The sequence below is a fragment of the Festucalex cinctus genome, chromosome 9, assembly GCF_051991245.1.
Source record: "Festucalex cinctus isolate MCC-2025b chromosome 9, RoL_Fcin_1.0, whole genome shotgun sequence".
Taxonomy (NCBI): domain Eukaryota; kingdom Metazoa; phylum Chordata; class Actinopteri; order Syngnathiformes; family Syngnathidae; genus Festucalex; species Festucalex cinctus.
Window position 1 is genome coordinate 21162791 of NC_135419.1, and position 15612 is coordinate 21178402.

Here is a 15612-nt window from a genome sequence, read left to right on the forward strand (position 1 = left end):
AGAATAATAATTATTATTATTAGCCATGTTTATTCTTTTTTAATTAATTAATCGCATTCAGTAATTGTTGAATTGGTTTGTTGTAAATGCGCAGAAAAAAATATTAATAATACATTTTCACCTTTTTTTTCTGTTGTTTTAGAATCAAATGTCGCCAAGTGGAATTAAATATATATATATATATATATATATATATATATGTATATATATATATATATATATATATATATATATATATATATATATATATATACATATATATATATATATATATAATTAAATTCTCCCGCTACGTCAAAGTGAACTTGATGACGTCACGCCCCTCACGGTGTCGTTGGCCGACTGACGCTTGCGTTGGCCAATCAGCAGCGAGCATGCTCAGGCCTGGCGGGCCAATGTCTGGCGCTGTTGGGCGTGTCGAGACTCGGGGGCGGGGCCGGGGCTTTAGTTTGCTAAATGACTGCAGCACGAGCATCACACGCGGCCGCGGCGTCCCACCTGACGTGACGTGTGACGGGCACAGGCGCCGCGCTCGCTCGCTCGCCTTCAACTTTGTCTCGGACGCGGACGCGCACGGAAAGCGGCAGACGCGGCGCGACGCGCACCGAGGAGGCGTCCGCCGCCGAGTGGCGTCAAACACGGCATGGCTGACGAGCGCGCGCGCCCCTGAGCGTGCGTGTGCCCGGCGCCGACGACCAGCGGGGGGAGAGGGCGGGGGGGTTGGTGGTGGTGGGGGGGCGGGGCGCTCTCCGTCTCTCACTTGGATTAACACTTTTGCCGGACAAGGAAGGAATATGGGCTCGTTTTCCTGCCAGCTGTGAGGATCTGTAAGCAGGTGGAATTCCTCATCCTCATCTTCCTCATCCTCCTTTTCCTCCTCTAATCCCACTCTGGAGCCCCCCCACCTCAACCCAAACGCCCCCTTACCACCTCACCGACCCCCCTTTTCCCCGGAGAGGACACAGGTGTGATCGCATGGCCGCAGAGGTCTGACGGACCCCCCTCCCCGCCCCAAACCCGTCCCTGACCCCCCCACCCCCACCCCACCCCCCAGATTCCCAACTCACCTTGGAGGCCCCCCTACTCCCCTCACTTGACCCCCCCCCCCTCCCTCCCACACCAAAAAAGAAAATGAGACTGTCCAAAATGTGCCGCTTGAACGCGCTCAGCATCTACTTGTGGGAGACGCTCGTCTTCTTCAGGTAAGGACCACAAAATGGACACTTGTTTGGGATTGGGGGGTGGGGGGGCAGCGATTGGGAGCAGCAGTGGACGCAACTTGCTCGACCAATGAGAGGCCTTGTTTGGACGTGACCATTCCAAATTTGGCACTTGATGGAGGCAGCGCGGTCCAAAGTGGATGGCGGGTCTGCCTCGCAATCTACAGGTTCCGGGTTCAAATCTTGCAAACAAATTGATTTGTGAATTGGACGGTCTGACGAGCGGTCTGCGTTTGGCCGGATGTGACTGCTTCATCCAGCGACCAATCATTTTTTGGCACTGTTTTCAGCCTGACATTGACTGGCGACCATTCATTTTGTTTGTCTAATGCTTGGTTTGACATTGTCTGGTGACCACTCTATCGTTTGACCATATGTGCCTTGACAGACTGACGACCAGTCGTTTTTTTACTTGAAATTGACTGGCGACCATTCATTTTGTTAGTCTGTGCTTTGTTTGAGGTTGCCTGGCAGCCAGTCATTTTTTTTGTACATATGTGTCCTGACAGACTGGCGACCAGTCCTTTCTTTTGGCTTGACATTGTCTGGCGACCATTCCAGGGTGTTCCCCGACCGCCTTGCCTTTGTCCTATTTGTGGTTTTGTTTTGAGTCCATGTCCTGGCTTCAGTGCAGTTCTAATAGTCCTGGTTGTGCTTTTGGTCTTATTTCTTGTCGTCGTATTTGTGGCGGTTTTATTGCTGGTTCTGGTTTTGTATTTTGTTCCTGGTCTTGGTCCTGTTGTGTGTTTTTGAGGTCACATGCAGTCGTTCCTCACCCACCCGCAGACGCGTTTCCTCATGACGGCCTCTGACCCAGTCATCATCTTACAACCGCCCCCCTTCGTCCCATCGTCCCCCGCGGACATTTTGGGTCGGAGAAGGGGGACGGACAGGACGGGAACACGACTGCTATGTGGCTTGATGGGAAATTTCCGAAGCAGCAGCACTAACCATGTCTGATTCAAACATTTTTTTTGCAATTTGATGTTATGTTTTGGGAAAAAAAATAATAATTGTGGAATATGAATGAAGCATCCAAAATGCACCCGACTTGATCCATATCACGAGGGCGGCCATTTTGTCACTTTGACGTCGACTGAAAATGACATCACAGTACCCTTGACGGGCCAAAATAACGAGCAATCACAGCTCATCTGTTTTCTGGATTTGGTCATGTGACATTCACAAGCAGGTACAACCCCATTCCAAAAAAAACAAAAAAAACATGGCCGAACACGGCGCGTTTGCCGCTTGTCACTTTTGCTCGCCGCCGAGATGTAGCCGAGCGATGGACGATGATGTCACAGACGCCGAATAAGCGAGGTCGCTCAGGACTGACCCGTGAAGGCCGAGCGGGGTGGCGGCTATCATTACATCAGCGCTGGCTTCAAATACAAACACTGGAACGAATCCTTTTAGCTTGCTTTATTTTTCACTAATTGTCTGCTTCAAAAAGTCCAAACATAAAATATGTTTTCAAATGTTTAAATTTGAAGATATAATCCACATTTTTCTTAGAAATGTATGTAAAAGTGAGCCAGATAAATGTCTTCCACAAGTCAAAGAGCACTGATGAGTCTTCTTCACCTGAAGACTTGCATCCATTTCCCTGACACTCTTATAAGGCGCTCCCCCTAGTGGCCCACCAAGTTATTGCTCGTTAAGTCATGAACAATGGAGCCGTTACAGTGGCTGTATATGAACTACATATATGGCGATACTTGCATAGGTGTATCGATAATCTATTGGGAGACAAAAGTATCAAGATTTATCGCGATATCGTCACACTCCTACCCATTACTAAGTAACGATACCTTGGGTACTTTTAAAGCATAAAATTCCAAATAAAATGTTTACTTCAAATTGCATGAAATGAATGGCAATTTTCTATTCTATTTTATTTATTTGATTTCTCAATTCTAGTTCCTACGTGGTATCAGTTCAATACAATACCTGGTATCGGTACTCACACATCCCAACATAATATGATGAAGTATGATTTCATATTGAATGTCTTTCAAATGTGCGCGGTAAAATGTCTTGATCCATTCAAAAGGTTACAAATGCATAAGATTTGAGGTAAATAGCAAGAATGTTTTGATGTCATCGTTTTTATTTCTAAAATATGTCCTGAACGTTTGGGACTGGGATGATGAAGCGCTGGAGTCATTTTTTTTTTTTTTTTTCTGTTTTGGGGATCGTTTTCTTGTGATAAAAAAAAGGATATTTGTAGGGCTGCAACTATATCTTTTTGAATCACCGATTAATCGAGTTAAATAAATAAATTCAGATTCCATTCCTAATTTACTCTGTAACACCAAAAAAATCTGCAAAAAAGTTAATCATTGATGTTTTATTTGGATTCATCACAAAGATGATCAGTATTCTCTCAGGGAGGACGAAAGAAATCGGAAAAGATTCACCGGTGAAAAGCTGGAATGGGATGTTTTAGGCAATTTTAAGCTCAACAAGTTCTCTAAACAATTAGTTTAGTGTAGAAAAAAATTATTGATGAAGCTCATAATCAATTAGTTGTCGATTAATCGTTGCAGCTGCTAAATCAATTTGATTATTTCTCAATATATTTCCTGGATTTGGTCTGCTCCTCCAGTGAGCCCTTCTCCGATTGGCTGACAAATTTCATCTGGCAATCGCCACCACTAAATTCTCCAAGTTGACCAAACATGATCAATTAATTGTCCAAATAATTGGAGCAAAATTGTGCAACATGATTAGCGAGAAGGGCAGTTGAACAGATCTTTCACTTCAGTCCTCAACTCCTGTGTTTTTTTTGTTTGTTTTTTTTTAATGAATTTCAACTGCTGAGCCACGACGTACTTGGAAGGAAAAAAAAACCCAAAAAACGAGCCAGCCTGAGTTGCTGACGCTGATGGCCTCACGTCCGATACCTGAAGCAAAAATTGGAGAAAGAGAGTGTCGACATGTAAGCGGGACTTTTGGGACAGCCCGTCGAACATGCCGATGATCTCAAACATACAGAAATTCTTTCACTTACCTACTTCTTGTTATGGATTTATTAATGTCAATTGTATTCACTTGTATACTTACTTACAATATTTGTTTTGTTCTTGTTTTACTAATTTTTTTTCCTGGCTGACCGATTTCTGATTCTTGTACACCACTTTGTATACAGCAGTGCTTGTTTTAAAGTGCTTAAAAAAACTAAACTAAATGCAATTTCTGGAGAAATTGTGTGGGAATGCTGAAAGTTGAATGCTAAGATTTTGAATGCATGTGGAATGCATATGAAGTAAATTGAGAGATAAATTATGAAATGATGACTTCTTGGTTACTGGACAATGCACTTTACCAACTGTGCCTCTGAGCAGTATCAGACACCTGTTAATGATGATAAGTTCTGTGTATGGAAGTAGGCGTGGAAAGTGATACTTAGAAAAAGTTCAATGTCTGTCTCATTGAAAATGAATGGGGAAAAGTTGATATTAAACGTTAAATTGTGCAAACACTGTAAGTAATGTGGAATCAGGCGATAAATACCCCAGGAGGCGTGAATTTTTTAAGCAAGTTGAAATTTGAACGGTGTAAATCGGAAGCATTATGTGGGAGTTATTATGCGTCAAAAAAGTGTGGAGAATAAAAATCACAATAACACATGTGGGAATGCTTCAGCATTCCCACAATAAAGTTAAGTTGACAAAAAGTGTGCAACAAAACATCAACCGATCGATCGACGAGGGGCTCCAAACAGAGGCGGAAAACAATTTTTTTCTAGAATTTTTGTGCGTGTAAACGTGATGCAACGGACGCTAAACTCAAACAGAGTCCGAGCCAGGACAGTTTTGCGAGAAGCCGAGCGATCCTCCTCAGCCGTCGCTTTCCTCTTTCTCCCGCTCTCATGATCAAAGTTGCGCTTGCTGTGATTATTCCGGATCAATGGCGTCGAGAACAAACTGGCCGCGCGTGTGTGTGTGTGTGCGTAATGCGCGGGTGGCGAGCGAGAGGAAGGCATGCGCCGAGGCCGTCCTGCGATCGTTAGCGCTAAGTGTTGCTCATTATGTTCCTCTGAAGACCTCCACTTCCTAATTGGCCTCGTCTCGACACAACGACCCCCACACGACCCCAAGAGACACTCGCTCATCTGGTTGCGCCCACATCACACAACAGAACTAGCATCGTTTTTTTTTTGTTTTTTGTTTTTTAATGGGGTATATGCCACGGAAGAGGCGGACGTGATTTTGCACAACCGTTTGTTTCCGGTCCGGGTTGCGAACGTGCAACCCAGGGGGACAAAGTCGGAAGTATTTTTGAAGTAGCCCACACGTCGCAAACCGAACCGGAAACAAACTGTTGTGCAAAAAACAGTCCCGCCTCTTCCGTGGCATATACCCCATTGCCATATCAGAAATCAGCATCCGTCAAAATGGCGAACAAGCACCAGAACACATCAAGCGTGACAGGAAGACCGACGCGGTTTAAAAAAAAAATAAAAAATTCTGGTTGCTTTTCAGAATAAAAAAACACTCGCCAGATCCTATTCGTCGAAATCATGTCAGCAAAATCGTGTCAGCAAATCGTCATCAACGATAACTGTAATTATAAATTATATTAAAAAAAAAAGCTTTTTTTCAATCAATAAAATTGAAACAATTGCTAAGGTTTATTTTTTTATGTTTGTTTTTCCAATTTAATTTTTTTTTTTACCTTTGAGCTACGTTTTTTTGAATACTACATTTTTAATTTCCTTTTTTAAATTAAAAAAAAAAGTAAATTTTAGGAGATTTTTTTTCCCCCAAATAGTTTTCAGTGTATCAATTTTTGAGGAGATATTTTTTTTTTTTTCAAAATTTTTCAATTTAATTTGGGGTGGAATCTTTTCAATATTAAAAAAAATATTTTGGTTTTGTTAAACAGTCAAATGAATTTCTAACACACACACACACACACACACACACACACACACACACACACACACACACACACACACACACACATATATATATATATATATATATATTATGGTAATATTGAGGTTTAAGGAACTGAGCGACAAAAAGTGTTAGGTGGGAGTAGTAATATGGCCGCCCTGTGACTTCAACGGCTTACATTGGGCTATCGGCTATCCAGTCATATGGTCATATGGTCCAGGTCAGTGGTTGGAACATCACAATGTCGTGTTTGTGCAAGTGGGGCACATAAAATATATTATTATTATTATTATCATCAAGACAAATTTTGACTTGACTTCCTGTTTTGCAATAAAATACAAAAAAAAAAAAAAAAAAAAACTGCAAATAACGAGAATGCCATTCGTGTCCTCTTCTTGCTCTTAATTCAGCTGCTTGTCTGCATGTAGAACTCGGTGCTGCCACTAGACATGTTGTGGCATAACGTGGCACTGCACGATGCATAATGTAAAATTGGGACTTTGTTGTACAGAATACAGACCATAATACTTAAAAAAAAATGGTACGTTATGATGGGCGGGTGAGGGTGAGTCACAAACGATGAAGTGTGTTTATAACGTCAACGTTGCTTCTTGTTGCAACAACTTTGACATTGAAGCTAAATGAGTCCACTGTTAATTAATTGCTGATGCTTGTTGTGTCCTGGGAGCCAATTAGCATCTTTTAATTATTGCTCTCTGCAACCTCTTGTGGACGCAAACACACACGCGCCCGACTGTTTGTGTGTGCGTTTGCGTGCATTGACATGTTGCTATTGTAAGAGGCATTCATTTTTATTTTTTTTTACATAATTCTGCTCCACCTTTTCTTGTCCTTCCACACCCGTCAACCGTTTTAAAACAAAATGACAAATATTCAGACATGTTTGTTATCATAGTGGGAAAAAAACAAAAAAACAGAAACAAGTGAACGAAAATTTGCCAAATAGTCGGCAAATGTTCCAAAAAGAGCCGGAGCCAAATGGACACAAAACAAAGACAACTGCAAGTTGCGTATTTTAACTCATTAGCTCCCAAAAACGTATAAAAACGTCATATTTTAAATGTTTTAAGTGTCCCAAAGACGTATTTATACGTTTTTTGTTGTTGTTGTTTTTTTATGCCAGAGCAAAGAGAAGGCTTTCATGCAGTCTCTCTACTGCAGAAAATGGTTGAGTGGCAGCAGAGTATAAGAGATCAACCAGGCCATATTAAAACTAGCTGATTTCCCCACAGTTCTAAGCATAATTGTGAATAATGATGAAACTTAGCTATGTTCTATTGAAAATTGCTGCACAGCGGAAACAGATAGGAAGATACATTTTTTTCCTGATAAAAGAAGAGACTTTAATCTCTCTTTTGGTAGGTTCCATATTTTTATAGCAATAGAACATAATATTTCGCGGGCCTGGCAAAATCAGTCAAAATCCAGGAAAACACTTCAGTGAAAATGGTTGGGAGTGAATGAGTTAAACAAGGAACAAATCTGCCTTGGAAAAGTCACTATCGAATATTTTTAGAATCGATTAATCTATCGATTATTCACTTGATTAATCGACAAATCAGTTTCATTTTAATTTAGCATTGAAGTGTTTTACAAAAGAATTTTTTACCCCCAATTCCTGTTTATTAACCAGTGATTGGCGATTATGTCGTACTTTAGTATTTGTATAGTGATAAAAGATTTATATATATATATATATATATATATATATATATATATATATATATATATATATATATATATATATATATATATATATATATGTATATATGTATGTATATATATGTATATATGTATGTATCTATATGTATATATATATATGTATATATTAGGGGTGTTAAAAAAAATCGATTCGGCGATATATCGCGATACTACATCGCGCGATTCTCGAATCGATTCAATAATCGGCAGAATCGATTTTTTTTTTTTTTTTTTTTTAGGATTCACACCTTGAGCATGGAAGAATGTTATATGAACGGAACATTAAGCCTTAATATTTTATTTTAATGCTGTTCAAACATGAAACAGATTACAACCTCTATAAGACTGAAATTTCAGATAAATAAATAATACATTTTCATATAAATCTTACACTCTACAAGCTTACTGATTTGTATTTTCTAAATTTGAATGAAAAAAAATCGCAACAATCGACTTATAAATTCGTATCGGGATTAATCGGTATCGAATCGAATCGTGACCTGTGAATCGTGATACGAATCGAATCGTCAGGTACTAGGCAATTCACACCCCTAGTATATATATATATATATATATATATATTCGTTGAAGTTCGTTGACGTTCCATTCCTACGCTGGCGATGTAACCTGAATTTCGACATAAGTTCTGATTTTCCCCTTAATTCAATATTTACATCAAAATAATTTGCATCAAAAATCTAAAATACATTAAAAAACAAAAAAATAAGATGCTGTACTTAATATTACTGCTTAGAGGTGGATGGAAGAGGGCGAAAAAGCCAAAGATACTCCCACAAGTGCACAAGCGCTAGCAACTAACTCTAGCGAGCAACCGCTAAATAGCAGACGAGAGGAAAACACTGTGGACAAAATGGTGGACGAGGAGGCAAAATGGCGGACCGGGCGTAACTATTGTAAAAGTCGAAACGTCTTAGGTTGAGTGCGCCTTCACTCGACGACTTCCTGTACTTGTCGATGAATCAATTCATTTTGACAGCTCGAGAAAAGTCCCTGCTAGCTTCATGCTAGTACATAATGGAAAACGCCATTGGGGCGGTAATGATTAGCATCGATTGTCGACGTGTCATAAACACTTTCAGGAAACCAAAAACGATGAATATTAGTGACTTTATATTGCGGGTAGGAACCTCTGCCTACCTCACGCTACGCTAAGATATGCGATAACGATTATCTCATGATACGATACTGCGATTATCGATATATTGCTCAGGTAATAAATCCACGATTATCTACGATAAAACTGATCATAATATAAATAATAATATAAATAAATATTGAATTAAAACAAAATAAATAATAAAACAAATATTCAATAAATAAATAATAAAAAAAAAAAAAATCATATGAATAAATATAAATAAAAATAACATATACATATATATATATATATATATATATATATATATATATATATATATATATATATATATATATATATATATATATATATATATATATATGGAAATAATAAAAAAAAGTAAGGTGATAAATCTTCTTCGCCTGAAGACTTGCGTCCATTTCCCGGCACTCTTATGAGGCGCTCCCCCTAGTGGCCCACCAAGTAATTGCACAATAAGTAATGGAGAACAATGGAGCCGTTCTAGTGGTTGTATATTAAACTACAAATATCACCACACTTGCATAGATGTATCAGTAATCTATCGGGAGACAAAGTATCACGATATATGGCGATATTGATATATCGTCACACTCCTACTTTATATTGCCATTTGTCTGTATTATATTGCCCCCTGGTGGCACATCAAAAGGCGCAGATCGGTGGCCATCCGTCGGCAAAACAGCTTAGTTCGAAGTTCATGTCAATACCGTTTGTTTTCTTTTAATAAATTACAACATTATCGAGTAACATGTAACAAACTAATTTCCACTCTGCTAAATGAATCAGAATGTGAATTGTGTTTTTGTGTGTGTGTGTGTGTGTGTGTGCGACAGCCTGGCGGCGTCAAAGGAAGCGGCGGCCCGGAAAGCTGCCTCGCCGATGCCACCGTCCGAGTTCCTGGACAAGCTGATGGGCAAAGTGTCGGGCTACGACGCCAGGATCCGACCCAACTTCAAAGGTAGGAAGGAGAGAGACGAGACTTGTTTTTTTTTTTTTTTTTTTTTTTGATGACGCTGCGAAACTTCTCCAAAAAAGGTTTGTATTTGTCACTTGGGTTGTTTGAAATCTCTTCCTCGTCGCTCGTCAGGGTTTTTAGCAGCTGTTTTTCCTCAACTCAATTGTCGACTATCTCAAGTTGTAGCAGGGGTGTCATCGCACTTTGAAGATGAGCCGCTAGATAGCGCACGCTAGCACGACAACGGACTCTCACTAGCTCGCCTGCGCCCAAATTGTGTTCTTCTGCCTTAAAAGTCCATGTGGATAGTAACACTTTGACAGATCATGCGCTTCCACCTTAAGACAAACTCTCGCTTCCTGTCATTCCGCCTTAAATCAACCTCACCTTAGCCGGTTGCTCCACCTTAAATTCCCCGCCTTGTGTTATTCCACCGTAGATTAAGCTCAGATCATGTTATTCCGCCTCAAATTTTGCTCCCAGATGGTGGCCGTTTCTCTCAACATATGTTTCTCAAGTATGTTCTTACTAAGAACATATTAATGTTGTTCCACCTTAATTCAAGTTGCCACCTTAAGTTCCAATTGTTCCTAGATAACTTTGCTTCACCTTAAGACAAGGTCTCAGATATTGTTGTTCCGTCGTTAATCAAACTCCCACATCGCCTTTTTCTGCCTTAAATTTATTTCCCAGATCATTTTGTTCCACCTTAAGTCAGGCTGCAATACAATGTTGTCCCACCTCAGCCTTAGGTCCAGATCCGAAATCATGTTCCACTGTAAATTCCTAGATAACGTTGTTCCACTCACTTTATGTCAAATTCCCACATTATGTTGTTCCACCTTAAGTCAAATTTCCTATACAAGGTAGTTCCACTTGAAGAGAAGTTCCCAGATCCACCTTAAATAATCCCAACATTTAGAACAACACAACAAGAACACATATTCAGAAACGGTTGATGTTAGTCAAGTCGCCAGTTAATGGTGTTCCACCTTAATTCAAGTAACCACCTCAATTTCCACCTTGTTCCTAGATATTTTTGCTCCACCTTAAGTCAACTTCCTAGACAAGGTAGTTCCACTTGAAGAGAAGTTCCCAGATCCACCTTAAATCATCACAACAGTTAGAACAACACAACAAGAACACATATTGAAAAACGGTTCATGTTCGTCAAGTCGCCAGTTCTTGTTGTTCCAGCTTAATTCAAGTTGCCGGATGTTTGTTCCACCTTAAATATGTTCTGAGATAACTTTGCTCCACCTTAAGTCAAGGTCTCAGATATTGTTGTTCCGTCGTAAATCAAACTACCACATCACATTTTTCCGCCTTAAATTTATTTCCCAGATCATTTTGTTCCACCTTAAATCGGGCCTGAATACGAATGTTGTCCCACCTTAGGTCTAGATCCAAAATCGTGTTCCACCGTAAATTCCCAGATAGAGTTGTTCCACTTTATGTCAAATTCCCACATCATGCTGTTCCAGCTTAAGTCAACTTCCTAGACAAGGTAGTTCCACTTGAAGAGAAGTTCCCAGATCCACCTTAAATCATTTCATCAGTTCTGACAAAGTTTGCATTTGCAGAGCTAGCAGGAGTCCGTAACGGACTTGGGTCCATCCGCAATATGGACTTGGCGGTCGGACGGGAAAATCCCGACCGGAGAACGATGACACCCCTGACTGGCTAGTGCTAATGCGAACGCTCTGTTTAATCGTCTCATGTGCTTGTTCTCAACTTTCAGTGTGGAACAAAGGTAAAGGAATGATAAAATGTTTGACCTTAAGCCCCCCACCATCCTTGCCCTGCCCCCGCCTTATTCCTTGCTCTCCCTTTTTTGCACCCGGCTCGCAGGATGTTGTTTCCCCGCCTCCGATGCTAGCTGGCTACATTGCTTGTAGCCACATGCTATCCTGACTGCTTTTTTTTTTTTTTTTGATGATGATGATGATGATGATGATGATGATAATGATAACAAATGAAGCAACCGCCCACCCTCCCTGAATGGACACTCCCCCTTTAAGACACATGTCACAGGTTTCTCACTTTTTTTTAGCAAGTACGGATCAATTCAAAGAGGTCAACGTTTGATTTTGCATAATTGATTGTTTTGTTTGTTTTCACTTTTCATGTGGTTGTTGACTGGTCATGGTAACTTCCTTAGCATTAGTGAGCTAGCGGTCCACAGGCAGGCAGGTTTTGTTACGGAACACGTCTAAAGCCCTTTTCAGTCTGCTTCTGTACGGAAATTTTGAGGCCGATTCCAATATTTAGCAGAAAAAAAAATGACTAACCAACCAATGAATTAAAAATATATATAAATAATGAATAAAAACATTTGTTTTTAGTCCCTTAAAGGTTGAAACAAAACGTTGAAGATGTGTTTTCTATCTCCACTTGGCGTTGTCATGCACAAACTTCGCTGTCAAAGTAAAAACATAAGCTGAACCGACGTGGTTGCGAGAAACGCCTCATCGAAAGAAATATATATATATTTTTTTTTATTCCATCAAATTGAGTTGGAGCTCCACCTAGTGGATAAATGGCAGAAAGACATCATTCTATGTATTTAATGAGAAAATAAGAATAGAGAATGTTTGTGTCAGCAAAACCTCAACCGAATATCATTATTTTGATCAGCGCTAACATGACATTGTCTTAACGAGCAGTTCAATGCTAACTTTCAAAGCCGCTTGCGGGGAAACAACTGAGTATTTGGCACGGACGCTAACTTCCTTAGCATTAGCGAGCTAGCGCTTTGGACACTTTGGACAGACGTGCTTGCTTGTTTCCCGTAGCGAACGTGTCACCATGAGCACATTACGCTAGCAACCAAAGTGGGGCCAGCTTTCAGCGTTTTCCGCTCAAGCTAGCGCCTGATTAACGAACGTAACGAATGAAAGCCTTTGATGTTTGCGACATGACCGAGGATGAGGAGGAGGAGGCCGTCTTGGTCTCAGGGATCGTTTAAAGAGATAATTGTGACGAGGTGACCTGATTGTCCGCGCTCTATCACGCCCGTCGTGTCGCCTGCGCAGCGTGACAGCTCACACTTGCTCCTTCATCATGCACTTTAATTTGTGTGCGTGTGTGTGCGTCACTTATAAAAGGCAAACTAGTGCAGCCCAGCTCAGTCGGCCCTGACACGCAATAGAGGGCTGACGACAACAACCAACAAACACACACGACACTGGTGAATCACACAAAACAATCCAACGTAACACAAACCACACACAAATACTGTTCCATGTGTATTTATTTCATACGGCCGTTGTGAAAGTGAAATCACGTGGACGCTGACAAATTGGACGTCAGTGTCCGAGCTCCCCCTTTTTGAAGTGAATTTTGAATTGAAGAGAAGCTTGTTTGGATTTTGCGCTTGGATTGTTTCTGGCTCCATTTTTTAGGTTGTTTTTGCTGACGTATGAACCGCTTGACGGCGTGGGCCCCTTCGTATCTCGCACCTTTTGTCACATGATCAACCCTCACGGACCATTAGTGGCCTGTGCTTTTAGTCAGAGCCACGGCAAGGCTTTGTTCCCAAGTCTACGGTTGTCGGCAGATGGTGGAGAACGTCAGGCGCGCTGAGAGTATTGATATTTTTAAAAAGGAGTTTCACGTCTCCATTTTTGAGTTGAACTTGGAATGGATGAAGACTACTTTGTTTTATAACCAGTATTTATCTGTTTTTTTCTTAAAACACTATTTATTTGTTTATTTATTTATTTATTTACTGACTTAGTTTATTTTTGGGATTCCTGACTTTATCTTTTGGTCCCTTTTATTTAGTTCTATACTTTTTTCATATCTATTATTTATTTATTTATTTTATTTATTTTTATTTTTTTGGAATTCCTGACTTTATCTTTTTGGCACCTTTTATTTATTTTATACTTTTTAAATATTTATTATTATTATTATTATTATTATTATTATTATTATTTTACTTCCTGACTATCTTCGTAACTCTTATTAATTTTTTACTTTTTAAATACAGTGGAACCTCTACTTACGAACGTCTCTTCATACGAAATTTTCGAGTTACGAAACGCCTCAACGGGAAAATATTGCCTCTTGTTACGAAAGAAATTTCTAGATACGAAAGGTAAAAATACATTACCGAACGCAACATACTTTCGGCTATGGCTATTTCCTACCATAGGTACCTATGAGCGTATACTAGATCGGTGTTGGTGCATGTTTCTGGCATCCCATTGGCTAAGAGGAACCTCTACCATAGGTATCTATGAGCGTATACTAGATTGGTGTCTATACAGCGTCCTCATCATTCATCCCGCGGCCCATGAAGTGTTCGATAGTTTTTCGTAAATGTATGAACTAACGGCCAACGAATTTGTGCAAAAATTCAAACAATTGGTGATTGATGAAGGCACAGTAAGTTTTTAATTGCGACGAGATGGGCCTTTTTTTGAAAAAGATGCCTCGCCATACCGGAAGTTTCCATAAAGTTTCAGAATTTGTTTCAAAGAATCGCCCAGAAAAAGTGTTCACCAGTCAGGCGTTTGCTCACTAAAATGATGTTTGCCTTGGACATTTCCGAAGGATTGTTTAAAAAAAAAAGAAAAAAAAAGCAAACATCCATGGATCAGTTCTTTACAAAACACCAGGCAAAAAAAAAAAACACTTCTGAGAGAGAGGAACATGAACCAGAGGGCAAAAAACGAAAAAAGGTTAAAAAGGTAAATGACCATCATTTTTATTCTTTACTCTATTCTTTGTTTTTTACATTATGCACAACTCTCATTTATTGTGCAATAATCTAATTATAACATGTATTTGTTACTTGTTTTGATGCATTTTTATGCTTTATAAAACATTTATGTCTGAATTTTGGGAGGCTTGGAACGGATTAGGGCAATTACATGGAAAATGCGTCTCGACTTACAAAATGTTCTACTTAAGAACTTTCTTCCAGAACCAATTAATTTCGTAAGTAGAGGTACCACTGTATCTATTATTTATTTAGTTTATTTTTTGGGATTCCTGACTTTATCTTTTTTGTACCATTTATTTATTTTATACTTTTTTTTTCTTGTTTGAGTAGATGCCATTTTGTCGATGTATTTATTGAAGTGCTTTTAAACTTGTAAATGTCTTAAACAAACACCATTTATTTATTTATTTACTTTTTTAATATCTATTATTTATTAGGGCCCGAGCAGCTGCCGCTGTGAGATACCTTTTGTTTTTCGTTCAAATTATTATTATTATTATTATTATTATTATTATTATTATTATTATTATTCGCAAACGATCGCATTTTTCGGGACCTAAACATTTCCGAAAACTCACCAAACTTTTCACACTCTTCGGGTCAAGGCTGAAGGTATCTCTATGACAACATTCAGTGATAAATACAGCTCCACCTAGCCCTTGAGGCAAAAATAACAAAAAATACCCCATATACGGTATTTTGTACAAAATTTGGATACTCATTGTAAATGTGATAACTAAATCATTTATGAATATTCTTTTACTTGTCGCCACTCAAAATGTTCAGTGGCATCAGACGATCCATATATACATATATATATATATATATATATATATATATATATATATGTACTTTTATTTTATTATTTATTTTTGATGGCCTCTATGGACAATAAAAGCAATATTGAGCAATGAGTACAACGAACAATGATGAGT

General features: G+C 39.3%; 1 protein-coding gene across 4 annotated transcripts in view; it reads left to right on the forward strand.

Annotated features, from left to right (window-relative positions):
• Positions 1–468: 468 nt before the first annotated feature.
• Positions 469–15612, forward strand: part of glra1 (glycine receptor, alpha 1) — a 69333-nt gene continuing 54189 nt past the window's right edge. For 2 of the 4 annotated variants that reach the window (XM_077533014.1, XM_077533016.1), the window contains exons 1-2: positions 469–1202; positions 9824–9948. In XM_077533014.1, coding sequence (XP_077389140.1) covers positions 1132–1202; positions 9824–9948 — 196 coding nt within the window. In that variant the 5' untranslated portion in view covers positions 469–1131. Of the gene's footprint in view, positions 1203–9823; positions 9949–11686; positions 11699–15612 lie in introns of all 4 variants that reach the window. The other 2 variants (XM_077533013.1, XM_077533017.1) reach the window with 2 other exon arrangements.